The sequence below is a fragment of the Trachurus trachurus genome (assembly GCF_905171665.1).
Source record: "Trachurus trachurus genome assembly, chromosome: 3".
Classification (NCBI taxonomy): domain Eukaryota; kingdom Metazoa; phylum Chordata; class Actinopteri; order Carangiformes; family Carangidae; genus Trachurus; species Trachurus trachurus.
Window position 1 is genome coordinate 23,352,691 of NC_139893.1, and position 26,447 is coordinate 23,379,137.

The following is a 26,447-nucleotide window of genomic DNA, read 5'->3' on the forward strand; positions in this document are numbered from 1 at the left end:
CTGATGCTGTTAAAAGGAAGGCCGAGGATAGGGTTAGATGGAGTTAGATGATTCGCTGTGGCGACCCGTGAGGGAAATGGCTGAAAGGAAAAGAAGAAGAAGAAGATGCAAGAATTCTACAATAGCTATATATTGTATATATTTTTTTACTTTTCCCGATGTGTTTAGTCTGCCTTGTTTCTGAGTCTGACCCTAATTTTACTGAGTTGCTTACTGTAGTTACATTATACCTTGGTATGTGACAAATAAAACAGAGCATTGGCTAGCCTATCTATGAAACATGTACCAAAAAAAAACCTAAAAAACCCTGAAATATAAATGAGAACATAATTTATTGAGATCTACAATCTTGCTTCATTACCGAAGTTTAATAGGTATATTTACAAAAGTGATGAATGGTTCCTTTTAAAATGAATATTTTTCACTCTACAAATTTATTTTTCTGTAGCTTCCCTGTGGGGTTTTGTAATTAGTTCATTTGAACTTCCCTAAACTGTAACTCAACACACGTTTTAGTGCTGGACATGTTGCAGCATCAGCAGAGGTAGAGAGAAGTAGACTGGCAGGAATAACAGTTGGTGTATTTTCAAAGACTCTTGTTGCATCTGCAATGGGAGTGTACAAATACCAGCGCACTGTTTCTATCTTTCATCTCTATTTTTTCTCTCCCCTCAATCTATCTCGCTGTATTTTTTTTTCATCATCTTCTCTCATTTTCTCCACCCTGTCAGTGCAGGGAAATGGCCCATTGTAAAAGAGCAGATTGTGTGAGTCTGAGACATTAGCTGCTGATTTAGTGGGACATTAGCTTGATGGATTGGGAGGCAAAAAACTCCCAACAACAGTTGATATGCATCCAGAGAAACTCAGAGAAAGTCAGAAAATGAACAGTGTTCAGCATTTTCAATGTTTATATTCTAATGATGACGGCATCCTTTTGAGCCCTTCACAGTTAAAAAATTAGTAGTATCAGAGTACCTCCAACGTAAATCCTCTTTTCAGTACAGTTCACTTGGCTTATACAAGGTGTACATTATGGACATATAATCTTGGACTGATATATTTCTTCTTAAAGACCTGTTTTATGTGATCACGATCCCCTCTGCTCATACTGATGGTTTAAATTTAGTCGATATTTATTATCATTGACAGCTAAATTAAAGATTTAAAAATAAGCAGGTCCTACATCGTGACACATTTGGCTCTCTGGAATAGATCATTAATTTTTTGCCCCAATTCCCACAGTATTGTGGCTAACAAGTCAGACAGCACATTGAGATGTGTGTGCTTCTGGTGTGCGCTATGACCAGTACATCTTTCTGCCACAGTCAAAATTAGCCTATACCCAATGGCGCTGTCCTATTACTGGTTAACATATGAGAGCAATCCAGAGGGGGGGGCAATCGGGAGAGGATTTCTCTCTCTCTCTCTCTCTCTCTCTCTCTCTCTCTCTCTCTCTCTCTCTCTCTCTCTCTCTCTCTCTCTCTCTCTCTCTCTCTCTATGTCTCTATGTCTCTATCTGTCTTGTGTGTGCATGTTTGTGTGTGTGTCTAGGATGGAGGAGGAATGCACTTGTGTTTTTATTTGTCTTTTCTTGTAGGCTACTTAATATTCTGATAAATCTATGGTATGAGCCAGTTTAATGTTCTGAGACTAGTAGTTCTGATACGTGTGTGTGTGTGTGTGTGTGTGTGTGTGTGTGTGTGTGTGTGTGTGTGTGTGTGTGTGTGTGTGTGTGTGTGTGTGTGTGTGTGTGTGTGTGTGTGTGTGTGTGTGTGTGTGTGTGTGTGTGTGTGCGTGTGTGCACTTCATTAGTGTGACACTTGGAGGTGAGCTACCTGAGAGGTTTATTCATATTTTCCCAATTCCCCCATTGACCTCGCTAGTGTAACTGTCACCACCAATTGACCAATACACACACACACACACACACACACATACACACACAGGTAGACAAACTCACTTACACAAACTGACTGACATCCCCACCCTGTTTCTTCTCCACCAATCCTTTGACTCTTTTCACTCATCCATGAACGCACATAGGCTACATCCTTTTCGTACACACACATCCTCTCCATCTCCCCTTCCTTCATCTCTGTGTTCATCCATCTCTCTTTCCATCACTCTCTTTCTCACCATCTCTATTTTGCTCCGTAACAAACAACAGTGCAGAATGGATGTCTCCTTCATTTGCTCCGGCATAATGTTCTGATGAAAAATGAAGTGATCCCTCCAGACATATTAGTCATCAGTGAGGGGACCTCTGCAGGAGAGAAGGATATGAGTGTGCATGTGAATGTGCGCGTGTGTGTGAATTAGATAGATTACTTTCCCGGGGGCCTTCTGTTTGAGTATGTAATATTTCAGCATATATTATTGGAGGGCTGCGATCTGTTCGCATTAAGAGCTTTCATCCATTGTTCTGTCCTCAGTAACTGATGCTGAGCATGAACTCTGCTGAACTCAAACCATCTTAGTTTATCTTCATCGGTCCCTCCAGTACAGGAAGATTGTCGTGGTCACAACCTCTGCTGAAAAATGTCTTCCTTATTTCCACAGACGTGACCTTTGTCGTTATCTACAGTAGACCTTCTCAGACACTCTGGCAACACCAAAATAATATATAGGTGTTGTTACTTTCTCTCCACAGTAGCTGATGCTGGCACTGTGGGGAGTCGAGTTTATTTTGCTGTTGCACTAACATCCCAGCAGGCATTGATCTGGTGATTTTCAGGTCAAAAAATGTCATTGCAAACAGAGCTTCATGTTATATATAACTGTTGTTTCGAAAACATGTTTTTGCCTTTAAAGGACCAGCTTCATATTCCAACATAGTCCTTTATGCAGCCTGTTTATTTTTTTAAATATCCTAAAAATATTGAAATATATATACGTACAAAAAACAAGTATTGGGCAGTTTGGAATTGGGAAAATATTTCAGAATTGTTATCAATTTTCAAAACCAACAATTTAAACAATAGTTTTTGCTATTAGTACATCTTAAAAAAGAAGAGGAAGTGTGTCAACAGCTAAATTACGAAAAAGACTAGTGGCCATAAAGCTGATTGTGCCATCATCGTTGTGGAGTTTTTTTCTTTTCTAAAAGGGTTAGTCTCTATGGTTTCTCCAGTTAGATTTTGAATGGCCTCAACGATGAGAGAGATCACTACACAGATTGATGCCCTCCAATTTAAGTTGTTTTAAAGCACACATAAAGTGGCATTTTAAAATTTAAATAATTCTGTTTCTACCTCTTAACATGTGAACATCCAATAAATCCAGACATACATATTTTCTTTTTGAAGAAAAGCTTGTCCTGTCACTGGCCTGCTATTCTACTCCAAGACATGCCAAATATTGTTGTCTTCTTTGACTTGTACTGTATAATTAAAATTAATACGCCTTTCAACAAAGGGAAGGTACCAGGGAGAAATTCAACCTAGTTTTCTTTGAGTGACCCTGTCACTTAAGTGTATGTACATTCACTATATAGGTTTCTTCCACTGGGGACAATGAATGTCTGTATAAAGTGCACAGAGGCATGTATTAAGCAGTTGAAAATGAGTGTTTTTCATATTAACAAACTATTTGCCAATATCACATGAAGAAGTTTTCATGGGGTGATTTCTTAACTTCCTCTGCAAACACTGCAGGTCATTCAATGTTATGCATATTCTAAGTATTTAAAAGATATGTAATATATGTAGGAATAATAAAGTCCCTGAGAGGGAGGTCAGAGACCAAAGTCAGTCACAGAGCACCGCTGGAGCTGGAGTGGATGTCACTGACATCCACACATACTGAGTCAGGGCCAGACTGCACAGCACAATCAAATGTTCTGAAGCTAAACAATGTCATCATACTACTAGTGACATTCCCAGAGGAATAATAACTTTTCGTCACTGTTGCTGCCACACTCTCCATAATATTCCATAATCCCACAGCTCAAACTTTGCTCTGTTTGAACAGGCATCCATCTGCTGTCACAGTCATGTTGTGTCACTCACACAAGCCTTGTGCGTGCTGTCGGTGTCGGCACAACACAACCTGAAAGAGCTCTGCTAAAAGCGAATTTAGTATACTAATTATCTTACTTTCATCAAAAAAGAATTGTCTGCCAAATATCTGTGTTTATATGGTGTGAACACAATTAAATTTGTCTCACTTTAATTTATTTGAACCTGAATATTCATAAGAAGAACTTGGAGGAGAGGATGAGGCAGTGGCAGCAGCTGCACAGCCTGAGGGAGGTCACAGGTCAGGCAGCGCCAGCAGGAGAAGAGAGCTGTAACCATGCTTGAGGAGCACAATAAATATTATATTCCACTCTTTTCAAATGTACTCTTGATAAAAGGAGAGAGTACATACTGGTAGCCAAATGCTGCATGATTCTCATCTGACTCGTCTGACTCTGGCACTGTTTCTATGCCCATGCAGCTGACACATAAAACATGCACACAAAAAAACTGTGCACAGTTTATTTGGCACATTTCAAAACTGGATCAAAAAGGCATCTGGAAGAAATTGACTTAACTGTGACTGGAATGATACTGCTTTCTATGTACATTTAAAAATAGATAAACTAAATCCAAGTGATGTGTGTGTTTTGGGGGGTTAGGGGTGGATGTACAGTATATGCTGTAAAAAACAAGACTGACAATGACACCCATATACATAACTTGTCTTGGTGCTTTATGAGAACAGGAGATATATAATAATATAAAACCAATGAAAGCAGGATTTTTGTAGCAGCTTCTGTAGGTTGAGTCTGAGCCTGAGGAACTGAGCCTAGATCTCAGCATCACTCTGAGCTCGCTGTCAAGAGTACAGCCACTTCAGTTGTTTTGTAAAAGGCTAATGGAGCAGTTCTTTCTGAATTGTGTATTACATCTGCTTTCTTAACTGGTGTTTCATCTAATGTGGTTGTCATTGTCATTTTTGCAAGAACTGTTGAGTCACAACTTCCTCTCTGTCTCTCTTCTTTCTATCTCTTCTTTCTCTCTCTTTCTAGTCAAAACAACACTTCTGGATTACCAGAGTCCCACCACGGGCCTGTTTCCAGTCAAAACATGTTCCGACTGCAAAGAAGCCAAGGTCCGGGACTGCCTCTACTGTGCTGCCAGTGCCTGGGCTCTGGCTGTGGCCTACCGGTTAGTGCACGACATGCACACACACAGACAAATGACACACTGTGCAAGATTATCTTCATGTGCGTACAATTTAATGCACCTTTTTAGATTAAGCTCATGTAGGTGGCAGTTCATTTTTGATAGTTATCAATGGAAACTGGGACTGGTATCTACCTTTTTGACGTAGTACAGTAACTGATACGCCAACAGATTTATTTTACTGCTCATTTGCAATTTGCTAGCTGGCACCTAGCAAATCCCAACTGAGTCAGGGCAGGCTACTTTATCACAGAGCTGACATACAGAGACAAACAAGCATTCATGCTCACATTTGCACCTACAGCAAATTTAGAGAAGAATATGACCATGACTGAATCCAGAACTTTGGGCCTCTTGCCGTGAGCCACCACCACCTATACTGTAACATTGTCTTATACATAATATTGTATTAAAACTTAGCCCACAGCTTCATGCTCCAGACAAAGATCATTTATGACAAACTAACCAGTGTGTTGGTTCATGATAATGAATTTGGCTGGGCTTAGTGGAGTGTAAACTCAGGAGCAGGACAGAGCTGGTAACATTGGCTTATACTGATGTCATCCAGGTCTGGCTGCTACACACAAATACACATTGCACAGTGGTTGTGTTGTAATGAATAGGAGCACAGACAGAAGATATGTATTTGATGAGTTTGATGAAGGAAACCAAGAAATTCCATGAGCCTCCGTAGTGTAGCTCTGAGCAGCTCGCGGCTCTGCTCCGGCGTTCTAAAAATAGCTCACATTGACAATTTAAAGCAGAAGTAAGCGATCCGGTCGTTTTGGCTATCTTCTTGTCAGCCGATGGAGTTAGCAGCCCCCGCCCTCGTCATGGATATATTGGTCCTTGTCCCTACATCACCACATTCACGCGCATCCCTTGGCTGCCCTTCATGCCGTTCTCTCTCCTCATTGGATGAAGCTTGTAGGATACAAGGAAGTATACAAGAAGTTTTCTCCTCGGCTTACAGCAGAGCAGAGTGACTGACAGACCCGTGTTTCAGACCAAACACTCTATGTAAGTGATTGCCATCGGAAGATATAACTATTTAAGACTTATATATTCCGCTTACTTCTGCTTTAAGGTAACAAACCTACTCCTAAAACGGGAATGGGCCAATTTGCCAAAATGTTGAACTATCCCTTTAATAACATAATCAATTACATAAGAGAAACTCATGACAACTAGGGATTTTACTATTTTTACATTAAAAACGATAAGCCAACCGTTTAATCTTGTATTAATTTTACAATAATTCTGTCATTTGCGTGCATGAGAATATGCAAGTGAACCATAAATGACATGAAATCTTGTGTGCAGACAGAGCAAATTTCAGTTACCTTTGCTGATGCATGGCCCTGTCAGGGTGATAAAACGATGGCATTTGTACAAAATGATCTGCAACACAGATTTTGATATTTTTTCATACCAGTTGAGAGAGAGACTACTGTGAAATAAGGCTTGAATTTATTCAATTTTCCCACCACAGCAAAGCAAAAATGATGTGAAAGAAAAACTAAAATGGACAAACAGATCACTCACAGTGTGTTCCTAGAGCATTATGTGCCAAACAGACCAAGAATTCGAAGTTGTTTCACAGCGTTCTGCCCCCGTCCTCTTCAACTTTTGTTTCCGTTAGCGTCTCTTCTGTCTCACACTTACTGAAGCAGATCTTTAATCTGCTTCTCTCTGATTTGAAAGCTGTGCTTTTTACACATCTCAATTATTGGTTCAAGGAGAACACTTAAGGATTTCTCTGAAAACAGTCAGAAGGCCCTAAACTCCTTTAACAACTGAGCCTGCTCTTGATGCCTGCATTCCACAGTGATTAGTTTCTAGGAAAAAGAGCACTTTCGCAAAGTGAGCCTCTAATAGGACAGAGATAGACAGGGAGGGAGTGGACGGAGAGAAAGATGTGGGAACAGTGAAATATGGAGTCGAGTGGGCAAGGGGAGCAGGACACATGAGGGAGAGGGAGAGAGAGAGAGAAACTGAAGGAGAAGATATGAGGGGGGAGTAAGGTAGGCAGAGGGGAGATCGAGCGAATGTAGAGATAAGAGAGAGAGAAGAAATGAGATGGAGGGGGAAGACAGGGAGAGAGAGGGGTAAAAATAGAGTGTACCGCAGTGATGTGACCAGCGGCAGATCCCAGTCATCAGTCATGGCTTCCTCCTATTAGAATTGTCACTGGGATTTAATTAAGATTATTCTCATCTGACAGGCTTGGCTAGTGCCATTACTTACTTCACGCCCAGCTGCTGTGTGTGTGCGTTTGAGTGTGTGTGTACTGTATGAGAGAGTCAGTGACTAGACTGGCAGTTGGATTTGCTATGAACTTCTTACAGTAATAAACATAATATCTTTCATAAACAACATTATACAGTCACATTTTATTATTTTATTACAAAAAATACAAATACATCATACTATCATCAAGTAAAAGTAGCAGGATATGTTGTTGCAACCTCTCGGTTAGTGCTCACGCATTTTAAAATGCAAGATGTTTGTTGTGACAGGAGATTGGTAAATAAAAATATGCTACACCCTCTGCCTATGATCAGTCCTGAGGTGGAGGGTCACAGCTGAAAGACAGTGTGATTAATGCACTGTGTACTTCTGAACTTTAAACAAGCCTCAGATCCGTGGCCTGGCTTCCCTCCAAGTCATTATTAGGATGACCTCTGTCTTAGGGCAGAGTGATGTGACCTGAAATCAGTGTCATTATTTCTAACTTTTATCTCAGTTTCAATGAATTAACAATCACTCCAGCACTCACTGTCTCTGTATAAGAAACTTTTTTTCTGACAAACTACCAAATGCACTTGTCTTCCTTCCTTCCTGCTACTGCAATACAGCTTTACAGAAATTTCTTTGCAGATTGCAAATTATTACCCAGAATGTTCACTTTAAATAAACAAGTACAATTTATTTTTGACCTGCTCTACTTGCGTTTTTGCATAATCACAGCCAAAATCAAAACATTTTGGCTGAAGTTTACTACACCTTCAGAAGATATTACCAAAACTAAAATGAGACCCAGCTGGCAATTGCTCTCTTAAAAAGCCATGTGTGTGCCTTCCCTCATGCATTCTCCCTCTTTTCTCTGCTGCGCAGACGCATCGATGATGACATGGGGCGCACGCATGAATTGGAGCACTCCGCCATCAAGTGTATGAGAGGGATCCTCTACTGCTACATGAGACAGGCTGATAAGGTAGGTTTGTAGCCAGGCTCCACTCAGCTCCTCAGCTTTCACACTGCATGTTTGCATAAAAGCACCATGCAATTACACACTGTATTACAGATCAAAGGTGCATTCCTGAGCTGCTATTTATCAAAGCCTCTCAGAGCCGGAGCGCTGGACACATCTGGTCCCTCCTTCATATCATAACAGATGACAATGGGAGCCGGTTGCTTTGGTCCTAAGCGCTTAATAACCAGCAATCTGTTAATTGCCAAAGACTTTTGCTCCTAAGGGGGAAATTTCACGGCACGTCTGCAGGAAACCTGATGCATGTGCATGAGCAGGTTGTGAATGAAAAGTGGCAAAACACACATTATGCGTGCCCAAAGTGGAACCAGATATGTCTGTTCCAGTCTGTTTTCTTTCTTTTTTTATATATTCCGCATGAACAACATCTTTTAATAGAGCAGCCAGCTGTGCCTATGTGTACGTGCATGTGTAGAGTGTGCGCCTTTGAAAGCCATTTTGTTTCATCTTGCTTCGACCTTGACGACCTAATTTAGGGGAGAGCTTTTCGGTGTCTTAATTACAAAGCTGCGTTTACACAGTTAATTACACAGAGCAGCGCTCATTACGGCCCCGTCTCCAACACTTACAGAGAACATGGCATTTTTAATGGAGACGTGACACGGGGCCACTGCTGGGCAAATATCACAGTTCAAATACAGCAGCTGGGGCCCACTGTCAACCTATATTATGGTCTATAAGGAACCAAGGAAATATCCTCCAGAGTTATTGAATTTCATTGTTTATTGTTTTATTGTTTATTGAGAATCCCTATTAGCCGACGCACAAACGCCAGGCTAGTCTTCCTGGGGTCCTTTTCAAAAAGTTCAAAATAAAACAACAATACACAGATCCAGTTACAATAAAAAGAAAGGAAAGAGAAATAAAGTTCTCAAAATGGTAACATAAAAGACTCTTAAAGCAGAAGTAAGCGGAATTTTTGTGTTAATATAAGTCTTAAATAGTTCTATCTTCCGACGGCAATCACTTATATAGAGTGTTTGGTCTGAAACACGGGTCTGTCAGTCACTCTGCTCTGCTGTAAACCGAGGAGAAAACTTTCCTTGTATCCTACAACCTTTATCCAATGAGGAGAGAGAACGGCATAAAGGGGCGGTCCTCTCTGTGTGTGCAGCCAAGGGATGCGCCTGAATGTGGTGAAGTAGGGATGAGGGCGGGGACTGCTAGACTCAAGTCTGAAAAGTGACTTTGCATGTTTCTTAAATCCTTTTTTACTTGGAATAGTCCTAATATTTAAAGGAAGAGTGTTCCATAACAAAATGGCTCTATATACAACAGTGCTTTTCATTAAATTAGTTCTTGGTCGTGGTAATGCAAGTAGACCTTGAGTTGAAGCTCTGGTACGGTAGTGGTGAACATCAGCATTATAACCAATCTGATTAGAAAGAGCTGTAGGATACTTGCTGTGAATAATGTTTTGAATAAATAACAATAGACTGCTGGATATTAACCTATGAATAACCTTCAGCCATCTAAGACAAGAATGCATTCAGTCAACACTATTATTTCATGAAGTGAAAATGTTTTCCTTTTACCTCTACCATTTGTGTAGGTAGACTGATTGTGCATTGGAAGGCAAAGCATAAGTTATTCCTCATGCAACAACGCTGTCTCTTAGATATTACATTTTAATACAACTTGACTTACAATAAATGTTTTGTATGACTCTTACTGTACTTATTGTGCCTATTGCTTTTACTTAACCTATTTCAAGTTGCATTACTTTTCCAAAAACAATGCTTATAATAAAAATAGTGAGTGTTTACAGCCATATCACTCACAAGTTGATTGAGGAAAAAAAATCCATATTTTCAGTTGTGGCCCCAAATTTGTGGAATGCTTTACCCCTCCACATCAGAGCAGCTGAAACTCTGGAGTATTTTAAATCACTCTTAAAGACTAACCTCTTTTCTCTGGTCTTCATTTCACCCTGACACCCTGACCTCTTATTTTCATTTTTTAGTATAGCTTTTATTTGTTTTACCTTATCTTAGTAACTGTTCTTATTGCCCTATCTTACTGTTAATCTATGTTGATGATTTATGTTGTTTTTATTTATATTGTAAGCACTTGTATGTTGTGCAGCACTTTGGGCAACTAAGGTTGTTTTTAAATATGCTATATAAATAAAATTTGAGTTGAGTTGAGAATTTGTTTGTCATAATGCAATACAAATGTCATTTGTTGAATAAATGTTCCTGTTTGAGGTGCAGGCTCATGCAAGAAGATTTTCCAACCTGGCACTAGTTGGTTTAATCAAATGAAAACACAGGGGTCTTACCTTTATACTAAAGCAATTTAGAATAAAAAGTGGGCAGAAGCCCTATTGCTCTCTGAACTAATGCTGTAAACTCGACTACAGTATGTCCAGTAATATCCTGATAATTGGTCCAGGAGAGTTTTGTGCTACAGACAGAAAATGAATGCATGAGGGTGGTCGTGTATAATGACCTATTACTTCATGGAGCAGAACAGGCCTTTTACTAATTTGGAGCTCAAAGTGGCGCATTGCAGCACTTTAAACAATAAGCAAGATGTGCGGCCTCTCAGAAATCCTGACACTCTGCCAGAGTGACAATCAAAGAAACCTCTATACAAATGTAGACTTTATAGAATCATAATCAGCAGCACCTATTGTTAGAGGTAGCTCTCTTCCTCTCCATCTTGATCTCTGTTACACACACACACACACACACACACACACACACACACACACACACACACACACACACACACACACACACACACACACACACACACTTTAGCTGCTGTGGGATGGCAGGAAATGGAGCAGTTTTAGTAAAACTGGGACAGAGGGTCTCCACTATGACCTAAGCAAGAGAGAAAGAGAGAGAGAGCCTAAGGTGGACAGAGAGAGTGTGCCAGGGGAAAGAAAGAGAGGAAAAAGGGGCCGAATCTGAGAAAAGAGATCAAGACACCAAGAGCATGAGGGGCAACAGAGAAAAATGAGGGAGAATAATAGAAAGTACAGGGAGAGGAGAGGTAAAGAGAGATTGGGAGTTAGGAGAGAAAAATGGAGACAGCAGTTGGGGGGGCTTGACAATGGAGAGAGCAGTGAGAGCAGGTGGGGAGATGAGAAACAAACGAGGTAAAAATGGGACAAAGGGCCAATTATTTATAACTCTGCGCGACGGAGCTGGCGCCCTAGCTGTGATTTGGTGTGTAGTGGAAGCAATGCAGCAAACGCAGACAAAGTCACCATGAAAACGCTGAACACAAAACAACTAACATATTGTTGATGGGTGTTCTTTTATGTGTTTGTTTGCCCCACATCTGACCCTTATCTGCTTCACAGCAGACTGCGTTACGCTGTTTATCCGCCTGGGTTGTTGTTCAGAGGACAGACGTGCCGTTGTGTGTTGCTGTTTACCCCATGTTAGAAACAACATGTTATATACGGCATGTGTTGCTGGAGTGGATGGATTCATGGAGCCCTGCCTGAACATGGCTGTGTTGACATTGTTCAAAAGTAGACAGTTAGCCAACAGTGGGAAGTCATCTGATAAACACAAGGCTTAACCTGTCTTGAATATTTAATGAAATTTCACAATTTACTGTAAAACTGCAACTAGAACAATGTGTAAACACAAATAAGACTCTAAACAGTGCTCATGACACTATTATACATGTAATAAATGTAAACATTGCTGAATCAAAATGCAAAACTGGTTAGCTAACTAGCTTAACTGACTGTTACTGTATGCGAGCTGCAAAACTAATTTACAGCAAATATATTATTAGGTGGGCCTCCGCTTGTCAATGAATGCATGTGTATCACTGTCTGTAAGTGGGGCTCAATTTGCGACTTTTTTTTATAACGCTCCTGTGAAAGGTAATTACACTTCACAACTGTATAGGGACTCTCTGAGGGCAAAAAAGAAAAAAAAACTTCCACAGTAGTGTGTTAAAGAGTGGAGTGGGGAAGGTGGAGAGGTGCCTTGGTATCACTGTACAGCCAATGCAGCGTGACGGATGTTACAGCAGAGATTTTGATGCTTCATTACCATACATTAACTAAATAAACAACCGTTCCAACTATGTTCTTTTAATGTGTTCGAGGCTTCCAACCGTGGCACGCTGAGTCGTGACTCTGTTCGTTGTTGCTTCCACCTCACTGCTCTCTTTCATCCGTCCCTCTGTCTGTGTGTCTCTGTACCAGGTGGAGCAGTTTAAACAGGACCCCAGCCCTTCCAAGTGTCTGCACTCAGTGTTCAATGTTGATACTGGGGACGAGATTCTCTGCTACAGCGACTACCACCACCTGCAGGTCAGCCAGTGCACAGAGGCGTGAAGTTACAGCCAATAAATGTTAAAATAAGAATCACTTTTACGCACACACATGAACACAATCTGTATGTATGTCTCATCTCGTCCTCGCTGCATGTACAGGTGTAAATTGACTTGTTCTCAGAAGTGCATTACATACATTTGACACTCAACATTGTTCTGTCAATGGTATGGACAGAGGTCAATGTGGTGTGTAATGTGTGAAAAGGGACTCCATATAAAGTGAGAGATGGTCAATACATCAAGGCAGGAAGATAGAAAAATCAAACCACAAGCTTATTTGCCTGTGAAAAATGTAAAAATCCTCCAAGCACTTACTGTTTATCCATTTATTTCTTGGCTGTTATTTCACCTCCATCAACTTTACCATGAAATGAAATGCATTATTGATGACAGCGATTCAGTGCCAAAGACCTAACAGGCAGCATAAAGCATGTAGGAAACCAAAGACAGCTGTATTGACAAATATCGCAGAGTGTGCAAATGACAGTCATTTTCTTAATTATATCTCGTCCACTCTTCTCCTCCCGCTGCCGCTGCTGCAGATCGATGCTGTTTCTCTGTTCCTGCTGTACCTGGTGGAGATGATCTGCTCTGGCCTGCAGATCATTTACAACACTGATGAGGTAAACAACACACTAAAATGACTGCAGAGGTGATCGATCCTCAGCACAAGGGATTTACTGTACAACCTCTCCCCTCTATTGGTCTGATATTTTCTGGCGTATCCACCAGCAGCAATCAGACACCTTCTGAGGATAATGCACATTTCCTCATGCAGAATATTGCCTCCTGTATAGCACGCTGCTTTTCCATTACTGACAATATCACATTTACTGCATACATTTTATTGTGTAGGTGTGCTTTATACTGCATGTTAAGAGATGTTTTAAATGAATGAAACCAATTGAAATCTTGTAGAATAAACAGGGCATGACATTACTTTTTAGTACATGAGGTCACTTGAAAGCATGTTCAGGTATAGCCACGAAGGTGGTTTGGCAGAGGGAATAACATGTGTCTGTGTGTCAACCACTTTTGTGCAGACTGACATGTCTACTCTACTCATGTCGACTATTATGTGGATAACGGTTCTTTTTGTGTGAAACATATATGAAATGCACTCACTTTCTCACATTTTCCCACATTTCAAAGTTCTTTCCCATACCACATTCATCAGGGGCAATTTGGGGTTCAGTCTCTTGCCCGATATGTAGCCTGGAGGAGCCAGGGATTGAATCAACCTTCTGTTTAGTGTCACGTTAGTCAGTTTTTTGAATTGCCCTTTTCTTTCAATCTCACTGGCAGATCCAAATTCTAAATTTGTCACCATAAGACACTGTGAAGTTCCTTTTGTTTGCTCTAGGATAAATTGCAGATCTACTGTTATTAAAATGACAAATTATGTGATAGTATCCTCTGAGGATCCAAGTTGATGTTATAAAGTCAGACACAGTGGTTTCAACGGGCAGTTAGATGCACCTTAAATCCCCCACAGATGTACAGGAGCCGACACAAATTCAGGATCAGGGGGCAGTATCTCACATTTATAGCCTGACTCACATTTATATTTTTGCTAAAACGCTCCATTGGCTTTCAACAGGGACACGTTTAGATGATTTGATTGTGGGGCTTAAATGTCCTCCTGGGAATCGAACCGATAAGGTCTTATTCGGCGGCATGCCAACTTCATTCAGACCATAACTGAGGAGCTTCTTTCATCGGAATTTTAATGTATCTGTCTGCTGACAGTTTTTGTCTCCTTTATGTTTGGCTCTTAAAACAACAACAAGGAGATGTGGCTGTTAAGTTTACACACTGCACTGTTTATAATGTGGCCTTCAGGAGCAGTTTGAACCTCATTAATTCTGTTAGTTTTTATAGTCTTGCTCAATCACAGCTTTACTTACCGCCACAGAGGAGTGAAGTTTGTGCTGTAAAGGAATCCATTTGTTCACTAGATTGGTCTTATACTAAGAAAGTAACAAGCCCCAATTACTACATACAGTTTTCACTTTGCTTACAGAGCCACCCTCAGAATAACCTCTCATTTTTCTCCATTTCTTTCTCCTGATTGCAAAGAAACTGACAATGATACTCTTTTATGAGGGCAGCCTTGTTTGTGCAGCAGCCTTAATTTGCATGTTTAAACAGCACTTATTAGGTTGTGTAATTCAAACTGAAGAGGTCTGCTACCCCCCCCACCCCCTCCCCGTATTAACAAACATCACATTCACTGAGCAAAAGGACTAGTGATTTGTGTTCTCAGCCGAACGTCGTTTGAAATGCTTTTCATTTGGACTAATCACATTATTACAGCAGCATTTATTAGTTTGTTGTTTGCTGCCACTGCTTGTGAAGTCCATTGGCGTTTACTTGACTGAGCTGGAAGCTGCATTGCAGTATTTTTTTTTTCTTACCATGAGGTGGTATAGAAAGGCTGCTGCACGTCCTCTGAGAAGATGCTCTATCGACCTCCTTACAGATGCCATTTTCAGTTTCATGCAGCATGAAATGGAGCATCTCATTAGCTTGTGTATATCTCAGTCTGTGTGTGTGTTTTTTCACGCAATTCAGGAGTATGCATTTGGTTTTTTCATAGAGTGCTGCTGGCAAATTTGTAAAGGCGAAAAATGTAGTACGCTTCTATAAATGTGCTCATGGCCTCAAACTTGGTCCAAAAAAAAAAAGTAGTGGCAGGGATGGTTGTCTAGCAGAGACGGAGAGGCTTGTTTGGCCGGTGGGCAGTAACATTCATTAAGATACCATTAAGATACTAAAAAGTTCCCCTCGTTAATCACTCCTCTCATAAAATCCCAAATAAGAGAGCAAGAACAAGCAAACACCTTTCTCTCTGCTGCTTTGCTCCCTCTTTCCCTGCTCTCCTTCACAGACTGGCCTATTTAAGTCCTGACACAGGTTCCTATCTGCTTCTTCAAATCTCCCTCTCCCCCTCTCATCTTTCTCTTTCTCTCCCCCCTGCTTTGTCATTTTAGATTAAATCTCCCATCAGTCAAGAAGACACACACATGCACTTCTACTTTCAAGTCTTTTTAATGATTCAAGGCCTTTAAGTCATCACACATTTTATGTCTCTCCCTTTTAGTTTTTTCAGGATGTGCCTATTGATTTTGACATGTCTCTTGCAGAGTTTTCAGCGCAGCATGCTTCGGGTTAGATGATAGATATGAGAAACTCCCTAACTCTGCTAATCACGACTTAAAAATTATGAGCCCAGCTTTTTTTTCCCTCTTTTTTCGTGGTGGTTGTGGGGGGTGGTGGTGGGGTGATTAAATCAGGGACCCTGCTGATGAGTTCTTAGAGGCTGTAATGAAAGGGTGATGTACTGGTAATTAAAATGCTGCTATAAATGGAAGTTGTGATATGCGTTCATTCAGTCTGCTTGACATGGCAGTGAAGCTATGGCGTCACATACTGCCTCACTTCACTACTAAACTAGACCTTGTCTGTGGATGCAGGGCGAGTTCGACCTTCAGCACTGATGAGGAATCAGCTATCTTGTCCACTTTACTAACCTTTGTAATGAGAGGGAGAGTATCACACATGAACCCAGATCAATATTTAAGGTCATTCTTTATTGTATCTGCATGTAGAGTATGTGTGTGAGTGTATGTGTGACTGCGGCCTGAATTATGTGTCGGTGTGTACAGTAAACTTGTTTGTTGCCTGTAGCCCTGGATCGATGATGTGTATGTGTGTAGGCAGTTGTCCGTGGATGCATCCGTTCCCATGCGGCCTTGCCTTCTTGTGTATGACGTGTGTTTTCTGTGTGCAGGTTTCCTTCATCCAGAACCTGGTGTTCTGTGTGGAGAGAGCCTACAGGGTGCCTGACTACGGCATGTGGGAGCGAGGCAGCAAATACAACAACGGCAGCACTGAGCTGCATTCCAGGTCAGTCAATAGCTGCTCAGCACCACAGATGAAAAATGTCCAGAAATAAGTGTACATATTTGTGTTCAGATAATTGATATTTATTGCCAAATTCTGATATCCACTCTCCCTCTAAAGGAACACTTTACACCGTATTACCCCTATGTAAGTCACAGAGATGGTATATCTATAAAGTGCACAACATTTTACCAATGTTTTCTCTAACTGCTGTTGCCAGCATAGTTCACCAAGCCCCAATCTATACTGATGGCTGTAGATACATACAGAGAGTTTGACAAGAATGAGTTTTATTTGCTCCTAAGTGCTGCTGGGTAACGTGCTCTAAATAAATTATTTAAAAAAAAACAAATTTCCAGCATATCTACACAGAGCTTTATAGATTACGCTGTCACAAGTGATGCTGTAAATTTCACTGCTGTGTGATGGCCTCTCATGAATTCTGTTGCCCATGTCTGTACAGATTGTGTGTGTGTGGGGGGGGGGTGTGTGATAACAAGGACGTTTAAACTGTTTTTTCAAAAATAAACAGAGAAAAACAATCAGTGCCAAAGGTAATGAGAGAGAAGTCAACGTCTCTGTAACCATATTCAGTCTGTGTGAAATGGCAGTCATATAATAATATAATAGTCAATTCAACTAAAGGAGGTCAGGAAGAGATTGGTAGAAGAAAGCTGGATAAAGAGGTTACAGAAGGTATGAATGACCCAGAGATGAATACCATTATAATGTTATTAGATGCATTCAGATTGCTTCACTTTTCCCTTTCCAGTTTTTATTTGTTGCAACCTTGTGGTAACATTGTTCCAGTTCATTGTTTCCTTCATATATCTACACTTAGGTTATTGAAAATGTTTTGAAAAGGAGGAAGCAAAATATCACATCGACATAAGTATGTTTCAGGGCCTTTTACTCCGTGCTTACAGTAGCTGAAGCACCTTTTGGCTGTGATTGCAGCCTTGAGTCTCGTAGGGTAAGATGCAACAAGCTTTGAAGATCTGTATTTGGGGGATTTTTTTTGCCATCCATGCTCCAGTTTGTCAGGTTGTATGGACACTGGAAGTAGGTGACCTTTTTCCATTTTCACGTCGCTGCAGATTGGGTTCAAGTCAAGGGTCTGGCTGGGCCACACTGTGACTTTCAGAGGTATTCTAAGCCAAGTGAAGTAAAGGGTTTGTCTTGGCTGTGAGCATAGCATCACTGCTGGAAAGTGAATCTTCAGCCCAGTTTGAGGTCCCAGAAAGGAATCTCTGTACTTTGCTCAGCAATCTCACACCCACAGCGTGATGCTGCCACCATCATGCTTCACTGTTGGGATGGTGTTGGGCAAATAATACAATGCCTGGTTGCCTCCAGACACCATGCTTAGAGCTGAAGCCAGAGTAAACATTTCAGTCAGATCATGTTTTTCAGTTTGGGGCTTTTCTGCTAAACTCTAAACAGCTTCCTTGTGTCTTTCACTGAGGAGAGGCCACTCTGTCACAAAGCCCAGACTGATGGAGTGGTCCTTCTGGAAGTTTATTCCATCTCCACAGGATCTCTGTGGCTAAACCAGAGTGACCATCAGGTTCTTGGTCACCACTCTTGCCATGGCTGTTCTCCCCTGATCAGTTAGTGTGGTCAGATCTAGACAGTGTCCTGGTTATTCCACACTTTCTCCATTTGCCACTGTGCTCTTGGGTTCCTTCAGTGCTGCAGAACGTTTTTTGAAGCCTTCCCCAAATCTGTGCCTTGACACAGTCCTGTCTCTGAGCTCTGCAGTTCATATAATCAGGCGTGTGCCTTTCTAATTCATGTCCAATCAGTGGAGTTGGCCACAGGTGGGTTACTAGAGGAAATGAAGCTGTAGAAATATCTTAAAGATTATCAAGAGAAATGGAGGCACCCAAGTTAAATTTTTGTTGTTTCAAGCATATATTCATATGGATAATAAATCTTGTAAAAATAAAATACATTAGATTTGGGACTGTAGTTCATTTGTTGTGTTTTGTTGTGGTATTAACACACTAACTTGTGTGTGTTTTTTTCAGTGTTTATTAAACCTCTTCTCTCGAGCTGTAGAAATACTTTTAGAACTTTTTCAAAGAAAGAAATAAATTAGATTGAGAAGAAAAATAAGATCTCAAGCCAGACATCTGATGAAATGTAGTCATACCTGTCAGAGCCTTTATTAAGTTCAATTCAAATGCATCACTTGTGTTAACTGCTATGATAAGAAGGATTTTGGACACCATGTTAAAACATCAGCATGGTCCGTTGCCAGTGAAGTCAGACTACAGTGGGTTTTTGTTAGGTGCTTTCAACTGATTTATCATCCAAGGTCGGCTGGGCTTCCCTCTCCTCCCTCAGCGTCTCGATAAAGATCCTCAAGTTCTACCATTGCTTATCTGTGGGAAGCATGTTTTTTTTTCTTTCTCCAACAATCGAAGGCTCTTGGCAGCACCTTGCCAAAATATCCCCAAGAAAAGATAACAAATTCAGTGTTGTGAAGAAGCACTGTGTCTTGTGCTTCTTCTTTTTCCTCCCCCTGTGGTCATGCTCCGGATTTCCACAATTAGTGAGCTAGCTTATACATGTTGTTGCGTAATACCAATTAAAATGCTGTATGCAAATAGTGAACTGTGGCAGGGGCAGATTCAGAATGGCTCCATGTAAACAAGATCTGTGTAAATGATCAAATTGAGCAGTCATTTCTACTCCCAGAGTGCCAGTGGGCAGAAAAAGGCTCAGTGGAAATGAACAGGAATGGATGTGTTCATTTTGGCAGTGCATTCATTTGTCCATATCAAATCAAATGATTCATTTTATTTGCTTCTGCCTCATGTTTATCACTACACTCAGCCAAACGGCTAGACTGGAGCTGTTTTATTTCAAGTAGCATCACTAATGTCATGAGCATCAGGACATTCTGAAATATTCCAGGTTGTTATGAGATATGTAGTTTGATGACAATGTAAAAACATGATTATTTACTTGTGTTTATGAATATTTCATGATGGTATTTTTTGGCATTTCACAGCAAATCACAACAAACTGGAATTATCAGCCTGTGAATATGGCGTAATATTACCATTCCTGTTATTCTGACTGCATGTCATAGACACTGGGTTTTTCATTACTGTTGAATTCCAGTATTTATATTCCAGACTTTCTTATTGACTTTTTTCCATTACAAATTTGGTTTTAAAACTTTAATGCTGCTCTAAACCATGTTTTTTTTTATTTATTTCAAGAGGATATTTCAGGTTTTTCTCACAATGGGTTGTGTGAGGTAGTCATACATTGACAGTACATCACACCTGCATTAGACCAGCACTAGAAGATCCAACTGGGAGGGTTGCTAGTATGCACAGGGCCATCAGAAAAAAAAAGTGTTAGACACAGCCACCAAAGCAGTTCAATATCCATAAAGGTATACATTTAATGTAGAATATTTTCAGCGGTGCAAATATTGTGTCCTATACTTTTTCCCACCACTGAACTACTGTATACAAATGCATCTGTGGCTGTGGCGTAACACAGTGCACACCATATGAGTTGGATTCACTGTAACAAGACATATTTGGAGTAATGAATGTCAAATATTCACTGTCTCGTAGCTTTGTTTTTTTACCAACCCCTGAGGGAAACATCTGGCTCTTTAGCTGCCGAATGTCCCAAACACTTGTGTACGGTACTTTTTTTTCACCTTTTTTTTGTCACTGGAAACAGTTGCCTGCAGCAAGTAGCATAATGAGAGCTGTGGGAATTTCGGATAAAGACAGTGAAGTTATGGTCCAAACAGCTCGCTGCATTGCAGTTCGTGCATGGACTTCCATACTGACAATTTTTGTTTGTTGCTATCTTGGCTACAGTACATAGCAGTTGGGCAGAGGCCACCACTACTTTTTCAAACGTGTGATAACAGTGATTGAGATACTATACTATGAAACAGGCTGAGGACACACACAGGAAAGTGTTAAAAGGTTGAGCAGCCTTTCACTCTCAGAGTTTATAAACAGTACAGGAGCAGACATTGTGTGGGGTTCACTATTAGAGGCCCAACAGAGGTGTATGAAATATGAAGAAGAATATGAAACTAGTTACCCAATTTGGGATACAAACTACAGTGCTGTTATGTCAAGACATTTACTAGAACTGACTCGTCGACTAACACAGTTTTCTCATGTGAATCTTTGCCTGCAACAGAAGCAGAATTTACTGCATCATGATGCTGTATTGTTCCTGTGTCCTATCAGTTATGATCAACCCCGCCTCCCCCTCCAACCAACCCACACATACACCCAGCGACCACCACTAAACATCATCATCATCTCTCCTCTCTTTCTGTCTCTCTCTCTGTGTGTGAGGTGCCTTACTGACTGCTACCAGCCATTTTCATGTGTGTGCTCGTCTCATACAGAGGTAGTTTCAGCAGAGCTCTTTCCTAGGCTGAATTACCCAGCCATCCTCTGTGTTTATAGCATCAATTTGGGTTTCACTAATGGTATTGAACACATTTTGATATGTCAGCGGATCTACTGCAAGTCATCGCTCAGTTCCCTGCAATTTTTTCCCCCCCTGCCTATCTTTTTCTAAGGAAATCTGGGCAGTGTAGAAAGGGAAACAAAATGACGGTGAAATTGATTCACATTTAGTCTGCACTGCAATCACAGTAGCCAGCCAGTGTGAAATTTAGTATAAGTTTTTTTTTTTTTTTGTCAGGAGATGCATTATCTACAGTAGACCACAATCGCAGGGGCTTCAGTTTGATTGAATCCTGACATCCAACCATTTAAGAGAGATTCTTTGTGCTTTTGAAAGTTTTTTTTGTCATTAGACAATTGACACTTGGCTACAGTTTGTATCACTGCCTACATCACAACTTGTGCATCATTGTCAGTGAAATCTGTTCACTGTGTGTGATGTTATTTTCCTCATGTCTTTCAGCTCTGTGGGTCTGGCTAAAGCTGCTCTGGAGGCCATCAATGGATTCAACCTGTTTGGAAACCAGGTATTTGAATAATTCACCCTCTCCTTCTACATTTTATTCGTCCTCATACAAATCCCAAGACACATGCATTTGTCTCTTGACGCAATATCACATTATAGATAGACGGCCTAGTTTCTGATTCAAATCTTTGGATGCCCATTGCAGCTCTATACATCAGTGGGATATGTTTAATGTCTGCAGTGTACAGCCCTTGTAACTGAATTTATGAGCAGCTGTTTAAACAAGCAGACATCATCAGCATACTGTTGTTATTGTTGCTGTCATCAACACAAGGCTATTTGTCCACGAGGACGTTTGACCATCAGCAGACTCATTTACCACATTTGTGTCCGGCTCAGCAAATAGTTTGTGTTTCTGCAGACTTTGATTGATGGCCACAGTTGATGTTTGTTCCTGGTTTCCCTCCTTCCGAATGTCTCGTTCTGCTTTATCCATTAGCGGATACGTGTCTCTTTTTTTCTTGCATCTGTGGATGAGAAGCACAGGGACATTCATTGCACCTGCTAATAGATCGGAAAATTAAGCCTTCTGAGCCTCCTCTCTTATTATCTTTTTTCTCTTCTTGTCTGCACTTGCGTGCTAGCCAGTGATGGCTCTTGTGTCTGAACTTGAAGCGTTACTCTCATCGTTGTATGAGGACGAGCGTATAATAAAGTCGCTGTTTGTGTTTCTCTCCTGATCAGCTGCAAAATGGGGAATTTAACCGTGCCTGGGATAGATTTTGTCAGCGAGCGTGGCTTGTTGAAAGAATCAATTTATAGGCCTATAGGTGGCTGCTTCATGATCCGTGCTGTGCGGGGGCTCCTGTAAGTGTGAGTGTGTGTATGTCTCATCCAGTTTCCTGCCCCTCTGTGGGAATGGAAGTGCTACAAGCCATCCAGTTGCTTGTAAATTATCTCTATCAATCTTGATTTCCCAGCTGACTCTCATCCTTCCAACACCAAATGTAACCCCCTACCCCCCAAACCCTTTAACTGGAACACTCAGTACACTGTGAACTCTGCTATCATATTTTACACCGGCTGCAGACTCTTGTGGGTGCGTGTCACATTTAGCCTTTGTCCTAGATGAATGGTGCACGCAGCCTTTGGTTTGGTGAAGTTTTGATTTTTCCGTGATCCCACCCCCGGAGTCACACCACCGATGCAAAGATAGCAGCATTGCAGGGTGACAAATTGAACTGGGTGGATAAAATTGATCTGGCCAAGAGGAGGATCCTTCAACTTTAAAGCCAGTCATTAAATTCACAGGGCTGTGTACACATGGCTGGACAATCAAATCCTAACAGGTTCCACTTTCTATCTGGAGATTGTCACCTGATTCACACCCAGTCAAGAGCAGGGATGCAGTGAAGCGGACACAAACCTTACTCAATCCAACGATATATTTATATATATATTTGAGTGTTTATATATTTCCAGAATAGAGTTTACTTTTCTTTTGAATTCATGACTCTTTGAATTCCATTCATGCATAGCACTGCATTGAACGTGGTGTCAAGTTGATGTATGCATCATTATATAGTCTTTGAAAGGAGAATTATACATTTTCAGCCTTTATTAGTCGACCAGAATAATAGCATTGACACTGATGGCTTTCTGGCATAGATTATGGTGGCCTATAATTGACTCGGTTCATACAGTCACATTTTCATAATGAAGGGCCAAGGCTAAATCCTTAGAGTATGTGGAAGGGGTAAATCGGGCAAAGCAGGAAGCAGGAAAAGAGCAGGAGAATGCATACTTGAAAATATAACAAAGTTTTGTTTTGTAATGGAAGTTGTTTGCCTTTGTTATCAAAGACCGCAGGTCACGTCATTCTAATCCTTCCGTGACAATTACATTTAATCTTGTCATGCTTTTCTCTTCAAATTGGTTGAGACATTTTGAGTTAAATTGTCTTGCATCTTTTTTTGCAGCTCGTCTGCTGTGTTGAAGTGTGTGTCCTCAGAGTGCACTTGAGTTTTCAGATTATTTTCAGGTGGCTTCCTTCCAGGCACGACTCTTGGTCTGTGGCAATGTGACATTTTTAGTTTAGTGTTGGATCCCTTATTGAACAGAATTATAGAAATGCTTATATTTTTCAATCACTCAGATTCATTTACAAACACCCACAGTTGGGAACTTGTGGGTGTTTCTAAGAGAATGTATTAATCCATAATAAACTTGGATCTTGAACTAAGAAAATACTTTACTACTACAGTCATAGGCCTACTGTGTAAGATTCTATTTCTTTTTATATGCTCTTGTTTTGTGATTATTACAACAACATTATTTTACCTCAGTGGACGCTAAACAAAGTGCGCTCTTCTGATAAATGGACGTCTCAGCCATTTGTCAGAGGTTCTTGTGTATGTGTTCCTCATTATTAAAATTTAATTTAATTAAAAAGAAACTTTTAGCCCACTTAATGAAAACACAGTCTAAGGAGTACATATCCAAGGCAACAGCAGTCTGCTGCTCTATAACACCAGAAGAGGTTTCCTTTGGAGGGTCATTTCACTGACATGTCACACAGCTGCCTACACTGCTGCCCAATAATCCACTGCTCTATGCAAATTGCCACCAGAAAGCTTGCTGATTTGACTAAAAGCCCCAGCTGAACCTGTTTTTGGAGGAAAAAATAGACTCTGGCAATATTCATACATAATGCATTCGACTTACATTAGAAACTGCTTAGCAGGTTGTCAGATTGACTCGGTTGGTTTTATGTAAGCACTGCCGATGGAGGGATGAAGTGGACTGGACAGGCTTTTAAGAACCACAGAAGGTTTGGTCAGTTGCTTTACCAAGTAAATGAATAAACTTCTCTCGCTCTCTCTCTCTATCCCTCTTTCCCATCCCAGAGGTGTTCAAGTGCACTGGACTTGCGGGCTACATTATAGCAGTTTGTTTTTGTACATTGGGCATTTTCAAGTGATAGGATGACTCTTAACTCAGTCCTGTTCAAGCACTCCCACACTGTGCTTCAAAAACATTTGCAACCCAAAAATATCAGCCTGGTTTTACAGCGAAAGTGTGTTTTGATGTGTGGAGGTGTGATGTTGGGGGCTTTAAGTGGGCTTTAAGCCATTTTAGCCATTTTCACTGTCAGTTTTTTTCTGATAAATGTAGGAGGATTTGCTGGGCAGCATTGTTCATTTTTTGGACGTGCATGTACATTTGTTGAAATTCTGTGTTCGTGTTGTACCTGTGAAAGGTTAATAGTTCAGCGGTGTCTGGGATGATGATGTCTGTGTGTGCGTTTTGCTCTGCAGGGATGTTCGTGGTCGGTGATATTTGTGGATCTGGACGCCCACAACAGGAACAGACAAACCCTCTGCTCCCTACTGCCCCGAGAGTCTCGCTCCCATGTGAGTCCATCTATCTATGCACCTGCTAAAATTACCCCATGAAAAACTCAAAGCATAAACCATTACTTACCACACAAACAGCAATGTTGGTAGAACAAAGCTGCACTAATGTAAAATCTAAAGGAGATGAGTTCATTAGTCAAAAAATCCCTTGAACTTTACTTGTTTTTATTGCTAATTAAGAAATGCTAGCATGCGAACAGGGTGGTCTCAGATTACTTACGTAGTAGATTATATTATTAAATGTTAAACATTGAATTAAATATTGACTGCCCCTGTGGCAAACTATAACTTTACAGAGACTCTAGCATCACTGTAGATTCTACTTCAAAATGTGAGATTATTATTTTATCTCTATCCTTTACAAATGTCATTCATCAGAGTGGAGCATAATGAAATAAATCGTCTTAAAGTTTTGGTTAAACTTATATTAAGCTGATCTTATTGCAGAAATATGTCTTCCACTGCACATGTTCCTGCAACCTTTCTCCTTTTTTTCTTTTATTTGACTGAAGAACATCTGTGTCCATAATCTCCAGCAATCAAATACTGAAATAGAAGCCTGCCGCACACATGCCAAAATCTTAAACGGTTAATTGCACGCATCAAACAGACCCCGCACTTAACGTCAATATGTCGGTGGATATCTGTACTTCACTAATGCGTTTTCCCCACTGAGCTGCCATTACGCCGACCATACCTGTGCTATTGTTGGCTCAGTGTGAGAAGAAGTGGGGAAAGTGTAGCAGTGGCTGCAAAGCTGGGGGGAGGTAAAGCTGAAAAAGGTAGAAGTGGGAAAAAAAAAGAAATGGAATGAAGAGAGCAAAAAAACATTCCCTTCACTCCACCACTTGCAAACACTTAAATGATCACATCTCTCTCGCTTTCCGTGAATGTTTCAGGCAGTATAGCTGCCATCAGCATTTGGGGAAATTAGTGTAATTAGACAACCAGAATGGCATTATAGAGCTGGAAGGAATCAGTGCAGTGAGGACGGCGAGACCAACACACTGCAGGAAGATGGGAAGATTATTGTAGATGTTATCAATACAATATTTGTAACCCTTAAGCTCTGGGAAAAGATTAGAGCACAACATTCAGCTCCTGATCGATGCAGCACCTGCACCGAATGTGTTCTGTTAGCTGATATCCTATTTCAGCTGCAGCTGAGGATGTTAACAAGCGGACGCAAAAAGTCAAAGAATAAATCAGGATGAGAGTGAACGTTAGGCGTCGGCTCCTCTGTGAACTGGAGAGATCTGTGCAAATTAAAGAGATTATAATATAACATACAGTGGCATCAAAGAGTCCAGTTGAAATATATTCCTTAAGCTGTTTCACAAAGTAACTGTGTCAGAAAGAAACATCTGTAACAGTAGATTCCACTCAGGATACAGAAAGCAAGTCTTTTATTTTTGGAAACCCTGCTGTCTATTAATA

At 40.7% G+C, this 26,447-nt stretch overlaps 1 protein-coding gene across 4 annotated transcripts in view; it reads left to right on the plus strand.

The window, feature by feature from the left end:
* Positions 1 to 26,447, plus strand: part of phkb (phosphorylase kinase, beta) — a 102,819-nt gene that overhangs the window by 8,110 nt on the left and 68,262 nt on the right. For all 4 annotated transcript variants that reach the window (XM_084000628.1, XM_084000626.1, XM_084000629.1 and 1 more), the window contains exons 3-9: positions 5,015 to 5,153; positions 8,289 to 8,388; positions 12,626 to 12,733; positions 13,299 to 13,379; positions 16,550 to 16,665; positions 21,592 to 21,655; positions 24,912 to 25,007. In XM_084000628.1, coding sequence (XP_083856754.1) covers positions 5,015 to 5,153; positions 8,289 to 8,388; positions 12,626 to 12,733; positions 13,299 to 13,379; positions 16,550 to 16,665; positions 21,592 to 21,655; positions 24,912 to 25,007 — 704 coding nt within the window. The remainder of the gene's footprint in view (positions 1 to 5,014; positions 5,154 to 8,288; positions 8,389 to 12,625; positions 12,734 to 13,298; positions 13,380 to 16,549; positions 16,666 to 21,591; positions 21,656 to 24,911; positions 25,008 to 26,447) is intronic.